General features: G+C 48.0%; 1 protein-coding gene across 1 annotated transcript; it reads right to left on the bottom strand.

The window, feature by feature from the left end:
- Positions 1–8,175: 8,175 nt before the first annotated feature.
- LOC111846106 (rho-related GTP-binding protein RhoE) lies at positions 8,176–17,083 on the bottom strand. Its single transcript, XM_023815984.2, has 5 exons — positions 16,399–17,083; positions 15,796–15,883; positions 11,241–11,350; positions 10,545–10,679; positions 8,176–9,676 (listed from the first exon to the last, which is right to left on the bottom strand). The coding sequence occupies exons 1-5, from the start codon at positions 16,546–16,548 to the stop codon at positions 9,428–9,430; spliced, it is 732 nt and encodes a 243-aa protein (XP_023671752.1). The 5' UTR covers positions 16,549–17,083; the 3' UTR covers positions 8,176–9,427.
- Between the last annotated feature and the right edge of the window lie 5,833 nt (positions 17,084–22,916).

Genomic DNA, 22,916 nt, shown 5'->3' with positions numbered 1-22,916 from the left:
ACCAAACTCTGGGAGAGGGGCTGGAGTTGCCCTTAGTGAGAGGCACCTGGGAAAGTGTGGGTCTACTTATAGCCCCCCAGTTTGGTGCCAGTATGTTGGAGTTTACCCCAGTAAACAAGAGGGTCGCCTCCCTTTGACTTTGAGTCAGGGGACAGGCTCTGACTGTTGTCTGTGCGAATGCAGCAAACACCAGTTTGGATTATCCAGCCTTCCTGGAGAACTTGGAGGGGGTGCAGGATGGTGCCCCCTCTATGGACTGCATTGTTGTGCTGGGGGGCTTTAACCCTAACATTGGTAATGACAGTGAAACCTGGTGTGATTGGGAGGAAGTGTGTGATAGGGAAGAATGGCCTGCCCAATCTGAACCCGAGCGGTGCTCTGTTATTGGTTGTAATACGTTCCAATTGTAGCTTCCGATTTGCGTCCACATGTTTTGGACACTCAAGTGAAGAGAGAAGCTGAGCTTTCAGCTGATTATAACCTGCTGGTGAGTTGGATCCAAAGGCGGTGGAAGATGCCAGAAAGACCTGGTAGACCCAAATGCATAGTAAGATGTTGGGAGCATCTGGTGGAGGCCTTTGTCTGGGAGATCGTCAGCTCACACCTCAGGCTGAACTTCTCTTGCGTCCCAAGGTAGTCAGGGGACACTGAGCCTGAATGGCCAATGTACTGGAACTCCTTACCAAGGCGGCTTTGAGAAGCTGTGGCTGTAAGGTTCTTGGTGCCTGTCGCTGTTGCAAACCCCAAACCCGTAAAGGGAGTTGTCAGGTTGAAGAAGGAGGCCTTCGGAACTTGGATAGCTTGTGGGACTCCTGAGGCAGCTGACAGGTGTCGGAAGGCAGTTGCTGAAGCAAAAACTCGGGTGTAGGAGTTTGGTGAGGCCATGGAAAATGACTTTCAGTTGGCCTCAGAAAGATTCTGGCAAACCGTCAGACAACTCAGGAGGGGAAGCAGGGCCTCAACCATGCTGTTTACAGCAGGGAGGGAGGACTGTTGACCTCAAATGGGGATATAGTCAGGCAGTGGAGAGAGTATTTTGAGGACCTCCTAAATCCCACTGATATGCCTTCCTTGGAGGAAGTAGAGCTGGAAGACTCTGAGAGGGCATACCCATCTCTAGGACCTTTTGATGTTTGTTTTTATTTTATTAGTGCAAAGTACTTTGTGACATTTGTTCTTAAAAAGTGCTATATACAGTTCCCTCCACAATCATGTAAAGATTTGTAAAAAATCTTTGGTGAAATAGCTTCATCTCACACTGAAAAAAAATTAAAAATCTTTCATTGAAAAACGTTTAATCAAAGAAAAGGAAATCTGTCATCAAGAAATAATTATTTTTAACAAAAACACATGTGCCACAATTATTGGCACCCCTGGAAATTATAGTGAACACAATGTAACTAAAGCATGTTTCCCATGTAAATTGTACATTTTTCAGTTGATTGGCATGTGTAGGAACATTAAGGCTGTAAGCCATGACTTCCCGATTAACTGGGGTACAAACAGGGGTGATAGAGGCCAAATTCCCTTAGTCATCCATCAACATGGGAAAGATAAGAGAACACACAACCCAAATGAGGGAGGGAGGGAATGGGTATTACAAAATAACTACTTAACTGAAAGTGCCCATTTTTACTGATTGGGCAATAATAAAAAGGTGGACAACAACATCACTATTGGTGAGTTACGAGACAAAGTCAAATCTTGGGGTTACCACATCTCCAAAACCACCATTTGACGCCATCTTCATACTATTATTTGGAAGGTGTGCCAGAATGAAGCCTGGTCTGTCAGTTACCCACAAACGCAAGCATCTGCAGTTTGTGAAATGCTACTACAACTTTTTACATCTGTCACTTAATATTTACTAAAAATACACTCAATATTCTTCGCTAACAAATAAATTTATAGTATGTTCACCATTTGAGTACCTTTATTAGCAAGAAAATGTTGTATCTTTGATTCATCAAAGTAACCTCCTCTAGCAGTTATAACAACATGCATAATATTATACTCACAAAGAGATTAAATATCTGCATTCCTTTATCTTTTGCATGTTCCTCCTCTTCTTTTTTCCCCTTCTTTCTAAACTGGGCACCTGATGGCTCAGACCTTTTCTTGTCCATTTGTGTTAATTTTCCACTTCAGTACATTACCCATCCTGCAACACTGTCAGCCAAGAGTCAAAAGTGAACAAATTCACCTTGGGGGTGTGCAGACTGGCTTTATATTATTCAGGAGGATTTCACATAAACCAGAAAAATGCAACAATATGTCTGTGAAACTATACACTCACCTAAAGGATTATTAGGAACACCATACTAATACGATGTTTGACCCCCTTTCGCCTTCAGAACTGCCTTAATTCTACATGCCATTGATTCAACAAGGTGCTGAAAGCATTCTTTAGAAATGTTGGCCCATATTGATAGGATAGCATCTTGCAGTTGATGGAGATTTGTGGGATGCACATCCAGGGCATGAAGCTCCCGTTCCACCACATCCCAAAGATGCTCTATTGGGTTGAGATCTGGTGACTGTGGGGGCCATTGTAGTACAGTGAACTCATTGTCATGTTCAAGAAACCAATTTGAAATGATTCGAGCTTTGTGACAAGGTGCATTATCCTGCTGGAAGTAGCCATCAGATTATGGGTACATGGTGGTCATAAAGGGATGGACATGGTCAGAAACAATGCTCAGGTAGGCCATGGCATTTAAACGATGCCCAATTGGCACTAAGGGGCCTAAAGTGTGCCAAGAAAACATCCCCCACACCCATTACACCACCACCACCAGCCTGCACAGTGGTAACAAGGCATGATGGATCCATGTTCTCATTCTGTTTACGCCAAATTCTGACTCTACCATTTGAATGTCTCAACAGAAATCGAGACTCATCAGACCAGGCAACATTTTTCCAGTCTTCAACTGTCCAATTTTGGTGAGCTTGTGCAAATTGTAGCCTCTTTTTCCTATTTGAGTGGTACCCCGGTGGGGTCTTCTGCTGTTGTAGCCCATCCGCCTCAAGGTTGTGCGTGTTGTGGCTTCACAAATGCTTTGCTGCATACCTCAGTTGTAACGAGTGGTTATTTCAGTCAAAGTTGCTCTTCTATCAGCTTGAATCAGTTGGCCCATTCTCCTCTGACCTCTAGCATCAACAAGGCATTTTCGCCCACAGGACTGCCACATACTGGATGTTTTTCCCTTTGCACACCATTCTTTGTAAACCCTAGAAATGGTTGTGCGTGAAAATCCCAGTAACTGAGCAGATTGTGAAATACTCAGACCAGCCCGTCTGGCACCAACAACTATGCCACGCTCAAAATTGCTTAAATCACCTTTCTTTCCCATTCTGACATTCAGTTTGGAGTTCAGGAGATTGTCTTGACCAGCACCACACCCCTAAATGCACTGAAGCAACTGCCATGTGATTGGTTGATTAGATAATTGCATTAATGAGAAATTGAACAGGTGTTCCTAATAATCCTTTAGGTGAGTGTATATTCATAGTATTATGAATGCATTGTGGTTTATTTAGTATTTAGTTGCATTTAGTAGCATATTTAGTATTTAGTAGCATTTCATAGTGTTACTGATTTGGTTAATTGCATTAGTACTGTACAAAGTCAGTGGTGCACTATTCAATAGATTCCCCTGCTCCCCCCACCTCGGGCTTCCAGTGGAGCGACCTGAGCTCAGCCCAGCTCCGCGCCCCTCCCCATCTCGTACTTCTGAGTGGTAGCTGTCTAGCTCTGAAATTAGAATCACGGCGCCCACTCCAGCAAGGTGAAAGGACACATACAGTGACATGATATCACTGACGTGACGTGCAAATGAGCAATCGAAAACCGATTGTGCAAATGTCACCATTCCCATTTTTTTTTCTTTTATTGTGTGGGTTCCCCGTACCGCCCCCCCGGGAAGATGTCGCCCATGTCGTCCATACCTACCTTGGCAGAACCTCTAGGATGGATGGAGAAGAGCAGAGCAGCACCACCCCAAAGCTCACACCTCTTAATGGTGACACACACACTGTTCCACCAATCCCGAGGCCAGAGACTAGCCTTAGGTTCAGCAGCATATAACCCAAAGCCTAACCCACCCTTATAGACACTCAGGAGGCCTGGGGCCACTAAGCAAGTAAACAAGCGCATTCTGCTCATCAAGCTGTGGGGTTTCTTCTGTCTGCCAGGGAGGCCAAAGAGCTGAGCACCTGAAACGGCATCATTCTGACCTTTTGGAGGAACCTCGATGTTCTCCTTGCTTTTCTTTGATTTGGCTGGTGGGTTACGATCGTTTGACAAAACACCTAAATCACCGCGCTTGAAATGGAAGCGGGCCGGCGGTATGAGGCCGCACTGTGATTCGAGAGGCTTCAAGCCGCGGCGAACATTCAGTTCTCGCATTCCTGCAGGCCTGCATTCCTCTCATCACAGGAAGGAGCTCCAATTGCCAGAAGACCCAGATATTTTTTCAGTGGAAGAAACCTTTGGTTGTACTGGAAAGGTTGCTGCATTTTTCATCCCCTGCAAAACACGCAAAAAGATAAAAAGGACAGACTTTTCAGACTGTGCTCTTTAAATGCAGACTGTGTGTCAGCAAGAGAAATGTCTCTCTGGATCTCGACTTTGATGTACATTTTACGTCTGACTGGTAAGAATAAAATAAGAAAACCAAAGTTTTTGTGCTTGGAAGTGGTGGGGAAAAGGGGCAGAAATAATCTTCCCCAAATCTCTTCCCAGAAAGCAGCAATCATAACCATATGGGCGCTGTTTATGATGAAATCTGCAATGCAGTGAGAAGAGGTTTGGTTCTGTTAGCGCTCATTGCTGGATCTCGTTTAAATAAACCAAGCAGCTTCCAGCATTTCAACACAATGGGCAGAACGACCGCATGTAACCCCACAAACTCCCATTTGCCACTGCATGACCTTGATGTTGTTTTCAGTACATTAACACTTCCTTTTTAATCATTTTAACATATTTATACATGCAGAAGTGCTTTTGAAATACCCAGTCCAATGCATAACTCGCCGCCCCCCCCGGCAGCTAGATTGCATTAATGATCCCCCAGGAATCGGATGGATTTAGGCCGGGTCAATTTCATGATGCCATTGAAACATTTAGGGCCCACCGCACCAGACCCAGCTACACAGCACCCTCAGCATTGCTGGACCCCCACTATGCTGGATTGAATGGGGGGAGTACCTTATTTTCTTTTTGATATCTGTGCACAAAGAACTGATCTGCATCCCCTGTTTTCCCAGAAAAAGCCCTGTTTTTTATTTAAGTAAGTTGCTGTGAGGTTCAGCCTGTTCCCTTTCTTGATCTTCTACTGCTGTGTGGTCCTGTTTGACTCCAATATAACCCTTTCTGGTTTGGAGGTCCATAGACAGTGCAGAACAAGGTTGCTTTTTAAGATCCCTGCAGGTCAACCTCTACATCTTTATTAGTCACGTGTGTTTCTTTTGTTCCATGATCCGCACAAGCAGCTCACATGACCTGTGCTCCACTGTCCTGCTACACCTGCATCCTGAGAGGTTCGCAGCAGTTCGGCGGACGCCGGCTCTTTGGAGATGGGTCCGCAGCCTTGAAGCCTCTCACGCCTGCTGCTGATTTGATCTCCAGCGTCCAGAGAGCTCCGCTGTCTCTAGCCATCTTCACAGCGGAAAGTTGGATGGAAAAATCCGTACCACTTCAGAACCTCACACTGAGCTTTATCCTTTTTTTTTTTGCTTCAGTCAGTTTCTTGTAAGTGTAATAAAAGTGAGGTGGCCACCCGTTTTTCTGTTTCTGTTTAAAATACGTATTTCAGGTTTATTACCAATGCCAATGTTTAATTTTACTCGCCTGTCCACCTTTTCTCATCTCTCTCTCATCAATAATCTTCCTCAAAGTTCCCTAAGGCTAAGATAGCTGATAAGCACACAAGCACAAATAATACACATTCCATGTGTTCTTGTTTTATGAGTATTTTTAAGTCCCTTGGAAGGTTGGTCAGAGAGGTGGGTTCGTGGCTGATGTTTCAGAGAGAGGCAGTTTAAATGCAGGCTCAGTATTGCAAAAGACCGATCATAGATGCCTGGATCCATCATCCCTCGAAGTGTGGGTCTGTTATTTATAGAAAGGGAATGTGGTGAAAATCCACATAGCAATAGTTCACCTGGTAAGCATAACTGCTCTTGGCTTGGTGTAAAGGTGACATGGTTGATGCAAAACAAAATTGGTGCATCAAACAAAAACCCTCATTCAACTGGGTTATGGTCTGCAGTTTATGCTCAAATTTTTAAAATGACGATCAAGGAGCAGTGCTTGGGAAGACAACGTTAAGTCATGAAGTGATCTTCATAGAAGGATTTCAGTTAAGAGTTACCAGCCGGGCACTCATCAGTCACTTCATAACCAAATATTGATCTATGGCCACTGACACAGGATCCCAGCTACTTATCTCGACACCAAAGGATCTTCTCTCATCACAGGATCTCCATACCAGATTTAAAATTTGTATTCATTTATAGCAAGGAAGGAACTTGCTGAGCCCAGGAAGAACTTCCTTCCTCTAGGAAATGACCTCACTCCTCGAGGCCTACGCTACAGGAACAGGATGTGACATCAGCAGGAAGGGACCATCCGTGTGACATGACAACTCAAGTTAAGGGACAAACAGCACTCCCATTGTACCGCACATGTTCCACCCTCGCTCCCCCCTCCAAGTCTGGCTTTCTCGTCATATGATCATCGTGTTCCACTAACGTCAAGCTGCTAAGGAATCCCTCTGCATCACCAACCAAAACCTAATTAGCGGAAAGGAAGGTGTCCAGAATGAGGAGCACGGTTGTTGGGTGCTGACATCATCTCTCATTTACGGATCGTGAACCACAAAACCCACCAGTCTGTCACAAATCCCATCGTATCTGACATCATATCATGAGACAGAGATTCAGCAATGACAAGGTTGGCCTGGCTGCAAGATTTCAAAATGTTTCACATTGTACATTAACGGGGAAAGTTTTATTTGTGAAAATGAAAACAAAACGGGTTTAATGTTTTTTCAAAAGCAACTCCTTTAATGATCTTAACTGTCACTGGCAGAAATCCGAGTTTATGATAAGATAGAAAGGAAGAGGGCAAAGGCATGCAAGGTCACCTTGAGGGCAGCTTTCCCCAGACACTGGAACCCAGTGCAGGCATCCGATTTCGGCACGTTGTGTAAACAAAGGGGATCTTAGGAGAAAACACCACCCTGATAACGACAGCCAGGATCGAGCACCAGTTCATTCTGGGTCAGGCAGAGTCAAGGAACAACATGGGGCTCAGATACAATCACAGACCCCAAAATGCGACGGGCATAGCCACACGAAGCATAAGAATACAGCTTCTCAAGTGGAGTCTCAAGGCCAGTTCTGGGGAGCATCCATTAGGTGGTATATAAACCCGGTCATTCGCAAGGAGGAGTTTCCAGAAGATTGTTTGTCCTGTGAAGAACAAAACCGGAAAATGTTCACAGCTCAGCAAATGGACTCCAGGCTAGGCCCTCAGCCAACAAAGCACGCAGGAGGAGAGCGAAAGGAGACATTACCACCGTGTGCTTCTGCAGCGCCTGACGCAGCAGAGAGCCTCACGCAGCCAAACAGGTTAAACTGTCCCCTGAACATGACAGTAGGCAACAGACAGCACGGGATGAGGCGTCACAACGGGGAGGCTGGGAGAGCGCCCCCCAGTGCCACATGAAGATAAGAGGATACATGCCGACACCACTATAATGAGCAATCACTAACTGCACCGTCCTGTATGTGCATCCCTGTCTGTGGCAAAGGAGTGATGCACCATGCCTCACAGGAACACTTACAGTCCCAAAGACTCCTCCGCAGAATAAGTTTGCCGATGCAGCATACAAATATACAGCATACAAACACGGCCACTGCAAATACACCCAACTGTGTGTACAGACACCTCAGAAGACTGACATCATGCTCCATGTCTGCGATTGGAGAACAGCTCTTATTCACAGGGTGCAATTCAGGCAATATGAGCTGACCAGCCACACCTCCAGACACTGACCAATCAGGAGGCAGAGAACCTACCACTTTATATGTGATTTTAACGCTTGTTGGTGTGGTACAGTTGGACAAACAAAACAGGGCTTCAATCACAAAATCATTTACAAACGGCACTTTGCGCTGAAATATTTATTTTGGAAGGAAAATATATACTTCAATAAATACTGCATGAACAATGATAGACAACATTCCAAAAAAATGGGTTGCTCTACATGGAACAATTTAACTTAATTTATTTTTACATTTAAATAGAGAGAACATGAACCAATAATACTGCGCTAAACCCTGCACCAGATCCATCTCATGGCTGGGGTTGCACTGATGCAGCTCTTAGCAAATGCTAACAAAACCACACCACAATGGGTTGAATTTCCAGTCCGAACTGTTCAGTACCCAGAACTTAAGTTTGACCAAAACACAAAACTCAAATATTGTGTAGAAAAACAATTATAGGGGAAAAACATACAAAAACAGTTCATTGGTTTCTTTCCTATTTGGGTGCCCCCCCAGGATCAAAGTGAGCTTTGCATAGTTGGGCACTTCAGAGCAAAGACAGCAGTCAGACCACAGGCGCCCCGATTAGGGTGTCAGCCTGTGAGGACCCGCAGGGCGGCCACGCTCTTGCCCGCCCCACCACATGCATTTCGAAGGTCCAGTTAGGATCAACTTGCAGTGTCACCGCTGCCACAGATTTTACTCTTTGGCTGGAAAACAGGGTGTGAGGTTTTTACAAGACAATATGAAAAACTAGCATGACAGCTGATCTTTGTTACGACAATCTGCAAAACAAAGGAGTTCCTGTTTTCACCTTTCAGACCCACGGCATAGGGAGGGGAGGGGGCATTTATTTGGGTCCACAGTGATTGGCTGTTCTTCATTTTAGGAGAAACCTGTCCTTTCCCAGAAGCAAAGCTTAGCACCCTGTGCAAGGAGAACGGGCCACGATTGGATAGCTTCCTCATTTCCCGCAGAGGCTCCACCAAACCCTCACCACTTCCTCAGGAAGTGACATCACTTCCAGGCTGGATAAAGTGAGGCAAGCAGGATGGGCCGAGCGGTCGTCCCTTTGGGGTTCTCAAAATATGTTATTCAGAAACTAGAGGCCATCGGAACTTGTGCAGGAAGGTGCCGGGGCCAGCCGCCTCTGGTCTGTGTCCCCCTGAGGGGCTCGTGTGGGGTGGGGTTTGGGGGGGGGGGGAGGGGCACATCAATCCCAGCCTGGGCTTTGAAGTGCAGGAGCCCAAGGCTCGTCTCTCACTCCCCCACATCCAGGGGATCAGCGGGCAGGACGCCCTGCACCTCGATCCATCTTCATCACCCGCACCCGGTGCTCACAAAACCACAATAGGGGGTGGAGGCCAGACAGTCACATGACCGCACAGCTCTTTGCCTTGTCCTGGCGCAGGTCGGACGTGACTGTGGAGAGCTCCGGCCGGCCCGCCATGTGGGAAATACGCTTGGAGGCGCGCGGTGTCTTGCTGCGCTTGGCGTGCTTGCCGCTCTTGTTGACGCACGCCAGGGTGGCCACGTGGAAGATGTCCCGCACGCTGTTCTCCGACTGCAGTGCTGAGCACTCGATGTAGGGGGCCGACAGCTGCTTGGCCATGTTGGAACCCTGCAAGACAAGGTGGGCGAGTGTCACCCTACAACATGGGGGCTTTGATCACATGGCAGAGGACCAGGTCAGACCACAGGATGCCACACCCAGTGGCAGCCTTTACCACCACTCAAACCACACATTTAGGAGATGCTAACCCGCTAACTAGCTATGATCCTCGACCTCCACTCGCTGACAATTTAGCTTTTAAAACATGGGTGGGGGGGGGGGGGTGGCAAAGTGACTGAGTGAGCCCCCCCCAAAAAAAGTGACACCGAATTACAGCCCCCACCTGAACAGCCCTAGCACTTTGCAAACATGATCTGATGGCAGGCAGCTTGTGGATTAAGAGAATAAACCTCAGATGGTTGTAGGATCAAGGCCCCAGAGATACACAGATCATCACAGTGGGGGGTGAGAACCCATCTGGCTGTATAAATAAAGTGACTGTTTGCTAAAAAACTAAAACACATTTGAGTGCCATTTCAGCAAAAGCACTGTTTAAAAAAAAAAAGCTGACACAACCAGGGGGGGAGGGGGGTCTTTCCCAGGTGTGGGGCTCAGTTTAAAAAAATGCTGACGTGAGAGAAAACCCTTAATGGGCTGGGAGCTTGTTTGAGTTCAGCTTCCAGGACGGAATTGCCATGGAGATCAGAACCGGAAAAAAATGAGTCACACACTGAGCGTTTAGCGGCGGAGACCAGAGGAGACCCCATCCTCTCCTGAAGCCTGCCAGTAAGACCAAGATAGCAAGAAAAATATGTACAGCAGTAAAAACACTGAGGGGAGCACAGAGTGTACAGCCCCGCAATTTAAGACATTTTTGCAACAGGGCCACACGCATGTTCTCTCTCTGAATGATTAAATTGGACACCATGGCGCTTACCTGATCATATGACACTGGCGTCTGCCTGTGATTGGACAGCTCCACCAGCGTGGTCAGGTCCGTGCGCAAGTCAGACTTGCAGCCCACCAGCAGCATCTTGGTGTTGGGACAGAACTCCTGTATCTCGCCCTTCCACTGCAGAGGAGGAGAGGGGCCACATGCTGTAATGGAGGGTGCGTCATCTCCGACCCCCTCACCACACGCTGCCCTCACGTGGTTCCAAACAAAAAGTGCCAATACAGACTAGACACTAGTCATTCCCACTAAATGCCTGGCTGAATCGCTCGGAGCGTCATGTGACCACAGCAATTAAGAGGTCACAGTATCATAGGTCAAAGTTCAGCTCGGCACCAAAATGACAGGGCGTCTTTGTGTGTTTGAGTATGAATTCTCTGTTACTGCTTGCATTTCCTCTCCACAAGAGAGGGCTGAGACCGGATCCATTGTGAGTAATCATATGAGCTGGCAGGAGCTCGGCGCTCGGCTACTCTGGCCTTGCCAGTGGTCACTTGACCCACGCGCGGAAAGAAAAAGCTTTGAGCAACATGGGTCAAGCGAGCAGGACGTCATGTCAACAAACCGGAGAAATCGCTTCCTGTCTGATGACAATAAGGAAGCGGTGAGGATTTACTCTGCTACTCTGGGGGGGGGGGGGGGGGGGGGGGGGGGGGGGCAGCAGGCTGGTTGGCCACTCACCTTCTTCAGCACGCTGTCCAGCGTCTCCGGTCGGCTGATGTCGAAGCAGATGAGCACGGCATCGGAGTCCGGGTACGACAGTGGCCGCACGTTGTCGTAGTACGGAGACCCTGGACGGCACAGATTAAAGGCCGGTCAACATGTAGGACTAACAGCTGGGTCAAAATGGATCCAAAATGCACTCATCTACTAGTAGACCACCTTGAGGGACTTTCCCATCTTACCGAAAGTAAGGGCTCCCCCAAAACATCCCCCCAGGAGGACAGATGACTAAACCTCGCAGGAAACTCATGCCTCAGACCAAACCGCCCACCTTACACTCCCTCGGGACGCTCTGGGCCATCAGAGAACATGGCCCCCTTAAGGGGCACCCTGGAAGTCTCGGGAAGCAAATGGGTCATTGTGCTGAGTGACAAAGGGAGCCCCACATCCAGCCAGCGGTGACAGGGCCGTGCTACGAGCCAATGCCAGTCCGGGCACAGAAGTAACTCGGCTGAAGAACTGGGCTGCCCTCATGACCCAGTGCAGAATCACAAGAGTGAGGCCCTTTGAGGTAAGGGCAATTCTGAACCAGGGCACTAAGAACACCCCTAGTGGCGTGGAGGATGCCATGCATATCACATAGCCCCAAGAATGAAGACAGACCGAGCCAGCTGTCGATTCTGAGGAAACCACTGGAGACGCAGAATGAGATCCCCGCTGTGAAGATCAACATAGCCGAAACAAAGACTGAGCCGTGGGTCTGTGTGTGTGGGGGGAGGGGGGGGGGGCAGTCCAACACAACAAGATGGCTGGTGGAAATCAAATATTGCAGTTCTCAGGCCTACTGGAAGTTACACAGTCTGCCCACAGCAGGGTGTGGGAAAAGAGAGACTGGCTTCTCATGTCTCGGGCAGAGTCAGAAAATACGCGTAAAAAGAAAAAACCTGTGCATGCCTACAGACTGAGTACTGTCAAAATAAAGCTTTCCTTTTTGAAAGGGCAGAACAGTAAAGTACTCCCAAGACCAATGAAAATGATCACAAACCTTATTAAACAAGTCAGTCATTTCAAACTATGTCAGTATGTATTTAAACCCACCATTGTCTCAGGTGCTAAGAGGCTTAGGAACATTATGGCGCTCATTCTGTCTGGGTTAAATCACACACACGACGTGCATGACCATTATATCTGCAGTGCCGGCAGCCTGGAACCAAGGCCAGAAGAACAATTACGCTTATGACTACTCCAAGCATCTGCTGCGGTGAACGCGACACTGTGGTTGACAATTAACACCCCGCGACCCCCCCTGGCCCACCCCTCCCAGTGCTGTGGTAAATTCAGCCCAGCTGATGCCATCACTCAGGTCAGCAGACACCCCCTTCTCCGCAGCTGTGACAGACAGCCCCCCCCCCCCCCCCCCATCAGCTGGGCTCACCAGCGTGACCAGAAACTGGGAAAAGAGGCTGCTATTCGAGCAGGACGTTTACACAGAAAGGCCCCAGAAATGACGGCTTTTGACCCCCCATCACAAACATCCCAGTGGCTCTCCCAGCTGGCACACCAGCGTCTGAGCGCAGCCTCACCTGCTGATACACGTTTTGCTGCCCCCCCCCCCACCCCCGACAGGCCAGGAGAGCCCCACCCCTTCCCCAGTGTGAGTGATGAGCACAGGCAACCCGCAGGCCAACACCTGATACAGAAGCGGCGTTACAGCCCGGGGGACACCGTGTGCCCCCCCCATAGAGGACAGTCATTTTTCAGGGGCCGAGATCCTCAGCGGACCATCGATCCACAGCCGCCAACGGGCCTGCAAAAAATGACCCGTTCAGGTGCCAATTTCTACACTATTCAGGGCTGAACAACATCAACACCTCCAAGGGCATGGTCACCTCCTATCACCCACTGGCCCCAATCCCAGACTAACAAAATGCACTTGGTCACTAAATCACACTCTAATTACAAAAACAGCAGCCATCCAACCCAAAGCGTCTCCAAGCTCTCCATAAGCTCATATCACCGTGGCTGCAACCCAGAGTTCAATCCCCAACGTTCTGGGACACTCGAGACGCGGCTTCAGGCTCTCGCAGGTCCAGATGTTCAGTCACCAACAGAGCAGAAAATCTTAATGACACGTCCCCAAATTCCGAAAGAGTCTCAACACAAAGGCTCCCAAAGAAGGTCGAGCCATCCAGCGAAGGAATGTTGGGAATGCTGCCGCGATCTATCCGACTCGGAAACGGGTGACGCGAGCGGCAGAGGGGTCGGGATCGATGGTGTGGCGCATAAAACCCGCGGGTGAGCAAAGGGAGAGAATGAACGTAGAATGAGACCCAGGATATAGGAGCTCAGAGCTTCCCAAACAGCAGACAACACAGTCAGCACATAACAGGGCCAACTGTGCTCTACACATTCTATAGCAGCATCAAAACACAAATCGCATGCAACCTCCGAGCCCCCCCCCCTTACAACACACAGATCACAGCCAATCACAACCAACCAATGCCTAACTGACCCGAGGGAGGGGGCGGAGGTGTCAGCAGGCTCATTAAGTCCCTCACAGCTAATCAGGGGACAAAGGGCTTTGTCACTGCCCCAAGGAGATCCCCCACCCAGCTCCTCCGTAAACGAGAAGTGTGTGGCCGTGGGGAGGGGATATTGATCAAGGTCGCCTCAGGGAGATGGGGGGTGTCAATCCAACAGCTGCTCAGCCAGAGGCAGTGCGGTATTAATTACCCAGGATCGAAGGGCTGGGGGAGAAGACAAAGGATTTCAGCCACAAGTGCCTGCAGAGCAACTTCACCAGCGGGTCTGAAGGGATTCAGTCTGTTGGTGCTTCACTACCGGGGATAGAGATCATGGGGAGCTGCAGATCTGCTGGAGAAGATCCCCATGACCTTCCTCCAGATCTCCCTGACCTTTAGGAGAAGTACCGACATTCCACGCATAACGCAGAGCTATCCTGTGACAAAAGATAACGTTAAGATTCATTCCCGACGTGAATGGATCCAGCGACACAGCCACATTTGCTTTTCAGAGCAGCGGGGAACATTCCACACCCCAACAATGACCCTAGAAGAAGCTCCTTTGAATATAGAGCCTCTCTGGGCCAGGTCTTTGGGGAGGGGGGGGGGGAATCACAAAGCACCCCCCTGAACGACTCGCCTCCCAGACTGCCCACCCGCTTCACCGCTTCCAGACCATCTTGACTGTCAACAAATGCCGGACGAGTCCGTGGCTTTTGTGGCCCAAAAACAAAAGCTGGGGGGGGGGGGGATGCCGCTCACGTACAGCAGCTGTTCCTGGCTTAGGGCCAAGCTGCGTTTCGGATTCGGACATGGGGGCCCCAGCAGCAACCACCTTCTATCCAACATCCCATGCCGGTGACAAGTAGCTCCAATGTCAGTGGGAATTCTCAGGAAGCCCCCCAGCGGATTGTCAGAATTCAAAATGGATCAGTCACTCATCAACCGGAATCCCAAAACGAAAGGAACCTCAATGGGATTTCCACTCCTCCCAGTGCACAGTGCCAGTGTCGTGTCTGGGAAGCTCACTCAAGGATTAGACAGCCCCCCCCTCCCCCCCAGGCTGGGGGGGGGGGGGGGGGGGGTCTGACACAGCTTTTAACCAATCACAGAGCCGGATGCAGAGTTTTAACTGCATGACACCCAGACAAACCACCCCTTTCGTAAACGTCATTGGAAGCCTCATAGATTAGCACCAGGCAAGCTAGAAGATAAAGAAGTTTTCCAAAATTAATGGAAAGCCAACATCCTCATTTGTAGATCAAAGGGTGATTCGCCACAGAGCATTTGGTCAAGGGGCTTCATGTAAGGGACACTGGAAGTGCCAGACTCATCACCAGTGGCGCACAGGAACAGCCCCGAGTATCCATGTGGGAAGGGGGCGGGGCTCAGGAAGGGAGCAAAGCTATTGGTCCATCGCACGGTCAGCCCATTCCTCACATTCCAGCGGTCAGGAGTCACTCATACCATCTTCTGAGGAAAGCATTTCTCACGGTGCCCAGTCAAAACTCCCGATTTCATGCTGTCCCCCGCAAATTCTGGCATCAGTCATGGTTTAAGCAAGCACTGATAAATATTTGCCCTGCTGAGAAATGCTCAGGGTCTGTTATGAAAAATACACCTTAAGCGACTGTAGGGGTCACCAGGGACTAGAGGAGCTGGGTAAATATCACAGTAAAAGAGCGGCAGCCCCCGGTACAGTGCGAGTTGAGGTTAGAGAACAAGCAAGAAGCAGGGAGAGATTTCGCCTGAGTTTCTAGGCACCTAAAACCACATCGTCACTAATCCCAACCTCACATACAACAATGTACCTGTCAAAACACATTAAGGGTTTTTCATAATTCACAAAAGGACGCAAAAATATGTGGAATAAATCACCGGAGGACGCATTCGAGTTCGGCACAGAAAGACAACAGAGGAACAAAGCAATAACCGAAGTGCTACACATTTTAAAGGAGCCCAGGGAACTCTTGTAGAGTTTATTACTTTATGAAGTTGAACCAAACCGAAATCGCAAAGCCCGGACTTCGCAGCGACGCTCCAGTCCTTACCTGAGGTGTCCCACAGACTGAGTTCAATCCTTTGCGTATCGATCTCAAAGCTGGCCGTGTAATTTTCAAACACAGTGGGAACGTAGTTCTGGATAGACAGAAAAGCAAATAAAGTCACCATTAAACTAAAGCAAGCCAACCGAATACGCTCCCATCACAACCCGCCGACTTACTGCACGGATCTCAACGGAATAAAATATCTTTGTCATTATACGTGTACAACAAAACTCTGGTGCTTTCTTCACCTATGATATACATTATATAATGATAGAAGTACAGTGAACTGTTGAATTTGGACCAAATTGGCTTAGCGCAATTATATGTTCTTTATATCTGCATTTAACTGCTAGTGAACAGTTCATACCGACTACATCCAAGCCCAGTTACAACATTCATTTTAATTTAGCAGATGTTTATGTCCAATGCGACGTACAAGTGAGGCAAAGAGCACTTTGCAAACACAGGGCAGTAAAGCAGCCGACACTAGTAAATCAGCGGAGCCCCGCCGCGCGCGGAAACGCCGAAACTTTTTAACACCTGATTTCGCGTTCGTCACGAGCCAACAGGTCTGTAGCGTAATAAGCGGACGCTATGGGGACGCACCTCCGGGAAGCAGTCCTTCGCGAAGACGTGCAGCAGCGCCGTCTTGCCGCACTGGCTGTCCCCCACTACCACTATCTTGCATTTCACACTCTGGTTGGGATCCATTCCGGATTTAAGCGGCAGCTTCTGGCTCTGTCTTCTTTCCTTCATTGATGTGTTTTTATTGCTTTCAAGTAGTCCTGTGAAGCGCAGAGGTTCACGCACACAAAGGCAGTCCGATCTTTCCCCAAGACAGCAGCAGCGTCCACCTGCCCCTCACAACGCAACTGTTTCGCCCAGAGTGGGATGTCCTCGTTTATATACCCGACGGAAAGCCGAGCCGAGTTGAGCTGGCCCTCCCCTTACCCGCATTCACACAGAAAGTCGGCGAAGGAACGGATCTGCACGGAGAATAATTACAAGAACAGCGCCCCCCTTCGGACACTGGGATACTCAACTCCTGATCAAATTAAGTTTCTAAAAATTCTCAGATTTTTGCTTCCATGCCAGTTTACCTAATGCTTTTTTAAAAAGGTCAGACCGTGTGAATATGAAAACGTCCTACTCCGTGCACACTTCCGGCGCATTGCGGGCCACATGTGGCGGTCTGAAAGTCGCGCGGAACCGATCTCCACATGCGCTCCTCGAAGGCCGCCCGCGGTTGCATTTCCTTAAAACCCCCGTCAGGCATTTGGTCCCAACTAAGTAATTGTTAGCAGCTATGCTTTTGGGAAACGTGCCCCGGCCTGAACCGCTTTACCCGCGTCTCAATTCCAGACAAAACGAAGGGGTGAATTCAATTAACTTAGCAATTACGGAGTAAATTAGTTTTAGCGAGATAGATGCGGCTAGACGGCCTTCAAATACTCTGCTGTTGATTTATTTTGAACGGTTTGCATCTCCAGAGGAAATAAGTGTTAAAAAGTTCGTGTGGATTTACAAAACATTAATTCTTCAGTGTTAATTTCCCTGCTGGTTGTTATTACAGTTATCGTGGACAAATATAATAAATACTTAAAAGAACCCCGTAAAACACTGGGACCTCGTGAGCCCCCGACTTCTTTCTAAAGGAAAAACCGCCGAAGTCCGGTGTGTCCTGTGCTTTTCACTCCAGGGAGGATTAACCAGTGTAATTATCCCATTATACCTGTACTGAGAGCCAATCGCTCGTTTTTCAATGGCTCCACTGCTTCAAGTGTAAAACGTTGCCATTCAGGGTATAACTGTGCAGAGACCGTATTGTGTGAATTATGTTGGGGGGGTTGTAACCAGATAGATTACACATTCAGTTGTAATGGACACACCCTCGTGGGAGAATTACCATTACTATACTGATGATGATTATGTGTTTGGTAAAAGATCAACGATTTTGTTCACAGCTTGGCTTCGGTGACTATAACCACACCGAACCCTGATGAATAAATATAAATGTACAGGATGAAGATTTAGCCATGAAACTACAAGGGCGCGGCTTTATGGTCATTCGGACGGAAGAACAAATAACGGAGGTAACATGGAGAGCTCAGCAGTATGAGAATGCGACAGTGAGACTGTGTGTGCGTGCGTGTGTGTGTGCGTGCGTGTGGATTATGTTTATGTTACATTGTGGGGATCAAATGTCCCCCACAATGTAATAAAAACCTGTTATTTTGACGTCGTGGGGACCATTTTCAGATCCCCAAAAAGATCTGTGAATGCAATCAAAAAACTAAAAATGATAAAGGTCTCATATTTTGTTTCGTTACTTATGCTTATGCTTAGGGCTGGGCAGGAGTGAATGGAGAGCCCTCCATATCACAAAGATATAATTGCAGACCTGTGTGTGTGTGTGTGTGTGTGTGTGTGTGTGTGTGCCATTGACCCTTCGAGCGGAGGCAGGTGATGAGTCTTAACCAGGTTTGGGTTTCCCAGCTGCTCAGTTAATATGTTCATCGCTTAATCATTTTATTTTCTATTTCATTTATATGGATAAAAAGTGTGTTACGGTAGTCCAGCCCCCACCCTGCTCAGTCTGTGACCCTGGCATGGAGCCTGGGTGTACTGACACCGGAGAGGATCGATGGGGTGTGGCAAAGTGACGTATTCCTCTGGCGCACACACAGACGCTGGTTTTTTGTAACATTAATTTCCATGGTTGAAAAACCTTCATTAAGCTCTCTGTAGCCAGGACATAAGGGCACTAAATAAAAACACACTGAAATGGACTGAATATTAATGGATTCCCAGCAGCCCCCTCCCCTAAACCCATATGCTCACTCCAGTTTTCCTGGGGAATCTGTCAGTCTGAATCCGCAAAAATGTAAATGATTCTGTGGTCTAGGGTCCAGTTACAAAGGAATTCAGACTGATTTTTTTAGTGGGGAAACGCTACTCTGTCTGGTAAAAGTGCAGTTTTACCAGTGCCAAAGCTAAATGTTGTAAAAGACCTAATAATACAGATTAGCTTCAAAAATCAAAGGTAACAAAGACCTTTAACTCCATGGCTGGTTATTTTCACGCCCTGCAATAAAATTGCAGAGTGCAAGTTATGTGGCTCCGGAAACCTGAAGGCTGCGGTTTTGGAGGTGGGTGGGAATGGGGGGAGTTTAGTGCCTGGGCGGGCCTTGGCTGTGGGTGGGGTCTGGACTGGGTTTGTCATTGATTCTCTGTGTAATAGGTGATTCCTTAAGGTAGGTGTATCGAATATGAGGAAGATAAGAAGTGGTGGATGGGGCTGGCGCCCTCCCCTACCCCCCGGCATGCGGCGACCTGACAGGTGTGCCAGCACCTTCTGGCAATACTGAGTGGATGGTTTTTCACAATAGTTCCAATAGAAAAATGATGTGTAGCTTGTTCATGTTCATGCAGAGATGTGAGCCAATGGTCTGGAGCTCCATGTTTATCTCTGAGTTACTATGATGACCCTCATGAATAATTTTGGTGAAAGTGTCAGAAAAGTCACCTCACATTGTATTTTCAGGAGACACCTGCCCCCATGTGGAGCACTTCTTCCAAAATCCCAACCCTGTTTTTCATCATTTTAATGCCTTAACACATCTAGGGCCCATACAGGTCTTGCAGTTTCATAATTGTATCTATTTCCTCAGCTGGCTGTTCAGCCAGAGCGATTGCAGGTTAAAGCCAGTGGGAGACGTTTGAGTGTGAAACCTTTTGGCCACCTCACCCCCGCCCAGTAAAATCCCTGCATGACTGGGGTTCACTAAATACACCCACACCTTCTGCTCACTCCGCCCACTATCTGGGCTTCACCTGGTCACCATGCTTGTTACGTCATATTTTGTTCCCCCAAGGTGACCCAAATGTGCTACAGGCAGCTTTTCACAGAGAGGCGTGACCTCACAGTTCCTCGTCAAGGCACATCACTCTGCAAATGCAGAGCTCAGTCTGCATTATTTGGCTACATCAAATAAATGGCAACACTTTACTTGAAGCAGTTTACATAAGGGTGACATGTAACCATCATAAGAATGACATGACACACGTCATGCACATTAATGACACATTATCGATGTTTATGACTGTTGTCATTATGTGTCATTCAGTTCCAAAAACCGAATGACACATTATGACAACAGTCATAAACATCAATAATGTGTCATTAATGTGCATGACGTGTGTCATGTCATTCTTATGATGGTTACATGTCACCCTTATGTAGACTGCTTCAAGTAAAGTGTTATCAAATAAATTAAATCAAACTGACTTTTCCAAGTAAACAGTGAATACATACCTATCTCTGGAAAATGCATCTGATCATTAAAAATTTCAGAGGATTTCTGATACACCTTTAAACACCTCTTTGCCGAATGTTAGCAGTTTTATCTCTACTACAATTGTTGACTGCCCACAAGCTGTTTCAGGAAACTAGATTGTTTAAGATTCGTTTGACAGGAGATAGGCACCTTTGTTGAATGACGCTAATGAATCAGGACCTTCAGATAAACAAAGACCAGCCCTAAACATCGACAGAAAAGGCAAGATGTTTTAATGAAGGTCATCCTGAGTGACAACACAAAACGTAGTGGGCGGAACGACTCCATAACGTCCACACTTTGATTAAAAAACAAAATCCACCTAGTAAACACAGGTCATAAAAACCAGCGTATAAATCACTTCAGAAAGTGAACCTAGGCATGTCTGGCCATATGGTTCAGCACTGTGCTCTGCAAAATATTAAAGTGCCACATTGTTTAATTAACAGTTAACGCTGTGCACACCAGAGCCCCATTGTGATGTATTATGCATGCTTAATCTGTGTGCCGTGATCCTCGTGAGACTTTAATGAGTGAATCAAAAAGCCGCCTGTCTGACGGTGGGGATCTTACTCACCCGCGTGAAACGGTTCTTCTCAGTGTTGTCTCGATGTAGTAGGAACCGCTTAAAGCCCAAGACGCAGATACGTTGGGTGACTGGTTATTATTCAGGATCTCCATATCAAGACCAGTTGGACCTGCTGTTCATTGTAGTTCACCCAACATGGCAGCAAATGTGTACCATGGACCCGCAGCGGGGGTTGAATGTAATGCTTCCTCACCTCCTGTGCAGCCAAATCAGAGAACAGGCGTTTGCCTGAAGGTGACACCAATTCCTAATTCTCCTTGTTGCTTCTCAGTCAGCTAGGTAGTTAAATAGATGCTACTATCGTCATATTAAAGTCAGAGGCCTTATCCTTGCTGGCCATGGGAGCCATTTTGAATGAATTATGTCATTGGCTTCCTTAAGCTCTTTTTAGGACAGAATTCACCATGGGCGCCATCTTCACGTTCTTTGTATAATCTGTTGGAAAGCAGCAGTCTCTGGTGGCTCCCGATGTTTCATGTGTCTCTGCTAGAGCAGCACTTGAACTGCAGCAAACTCCGGAACCGCATTTCACCAGCAGAGACTTCCTTGTGCCATAGATGAGCTTCGACTCGCTTCCAGGCCCTGGCAGACTGTCGCGCCTCAGGCTCTTTGGCAGCGGGTCCGGCGAGAAGGATGCCCAGCTGGGGACAGGTTCTGGAATGGCCGTCTGGCCTGGAGTAGATCCGCGACGTGTGATTCACTGGCACAGTCCCAGACCCGTCTGAGATCAAGCCCTGACCCACAAGTGAAGACTGCCAATCTTTAAAGGCCTCAGTTAAGCTGTTAAATCAGTTCCAGTTCTGAACGAGCAGCCTGGGAAGAAACGTTCTTATTTCCTGTACGCTTCACGATACGAAATGTCAGCCCGGTCGTATGGGAAGCTGCTCTGTGGTTCCTCAGAAGCCGTTCCTGTGAGAGTCGCTCCAGCTCAGACTTTCAGGGAAGAACTGTTGTGGTCTGGGGGGAATTCAGATAGAAGCACAGCAGAGGATTGAGACAAAAGGCTGCCATCAAAAGTCAGTGTGACAGACCGTCAAGGGCCTCGCAGGAAAGGGGCACAAAACTGAAGAACCAACTGCGGGAGAAACCCCACAAATACTGATACCACTGAGCTGTGGACCCACTCAAACCCGAACTGTCGCCTCGGCAACAAACCATGCAGGCCACCCACAGCTGGCTTTCTTTATCCCGAATCCGGCCGACTGGATCTCATTAGCTGTGGTATTTGTCAGCACGTGGCCTGGTGATCAGTCTGCCATGGGATTGCAGAAGAGAAGATCACTGGCGCCCAGCCGCTGCTGCTGTCATCACGCTTGCCACTGGCGTAACTTCTGTCGACCAGGGATGAAACCCATGAGGGATAGGTTAAGGTCTGATAGACTCTCAGTAAGCAAACACATAAATCATTTTTTTGCAGGAAAAAACCTTAAAAATTATTATAATCTTAACACCTTTAATTAAAAGTGCACCCATTTTAATGGGAAACTGCTATAAAAAATGGAATATGACTCATACACGCCGGACGGTGTGAGAATAGGTTCAGTTTGCTCCACATGCGGGTCCTTTGACTCCTCAGATCTGCTCGGCAGAGCTGTTTTCGGGGCGTGAGTATCATTGGTTAGATCTCCAGATCTGGCCTGTCTGGTCGGAGTTGGTTTCCGCTTGGGTTTCAGGGACACAGGGAGATCGTGGACCAAACCAAGAGACTAACACAAGCCCCACAGTAAATTAAATACACACATATGTATAGAAGTGTCATTGTTATTGTTTTCAGCAAGAACCACGACTTAAAATCACAAACACTGTCATTTCTGCTTTAGGCACCAAATGGGCACCGTCTTGGAAGATGTGTCTGTCGAAAATGGTAACAGCAGAGGGCTGGTTCAGTTGCACACAGTTAGCTCATCACTTGTGGTTCCAGCGGGTCCGAGTCCAGCCGGAGTCACAGAGCCGATAATGAGGAGCAGGCTGTGCCCGGCTGGAGGGCGCGGAGCAGCGCCAGGGGCTCAGTCAGGCACGGGCACCAGGCTCACCAGCCTCGGGTTTTAATTTAAACTCAGAGAACGGCCGCTGCTTGATAATCATGGTCAGAGGACTTTAGGATGCATGTATGCAGTTATGGACAAGGTTTATATTCCTAGTCTTTGAGCTGTATGCCTTGTACTCAGCGTATGATGCACAGGGAGCTTGGGGTCCAT

The sequence above is a fragment of the Paramormyrops kingsleyae genome, chromosome 16, assembly GCF_048594095.1.
Source record: "Paramormyrops kingsleyae isolate MSU_618 chromosome 16, PKINGS_0.4, whole genome shotgun sequence".
In the NCBI taxonomy this organism is placed as follows: domain Eukaryota; kingdom Metazoa; phylum Chordata; class Actinopteri; order Osteoglossiformes; family Mormyridae; genus Paramormyrops; species Paramormyrops kingsleyae.
The sequence above is the reverse complement of the archived record's forward strand: the minus strand, read 5'-3'. Positions and strand labels throughout refer to the sequence as shown.

Excerpts from the sequence above, each read along its gene's own strand:
- LOC111846106 (XM_023815984.2), bottom strand. The coding sequence starts at position 16,548 with ATGAAGGAAAGAAGACAGAGCCAGAAGCTGCCGCTTAAATCCGGAATG. Across the intron at positions 11,351-15,795 it reads CAGTCTGTGGGACACCTCAG|GGTCTCCGTACTACGACAAC; the intron begins GTAAGGACTGGA and ends TGTGCCGTCCAG. Across the intron at positions 10,680-11,240 it reads TGGACAGCGTGCTGAAGAAG|TGGAAGGGCGAGATACAGGA; the intron begins GTGAGTGGCCAA and ends CCTCCTCTGCAG.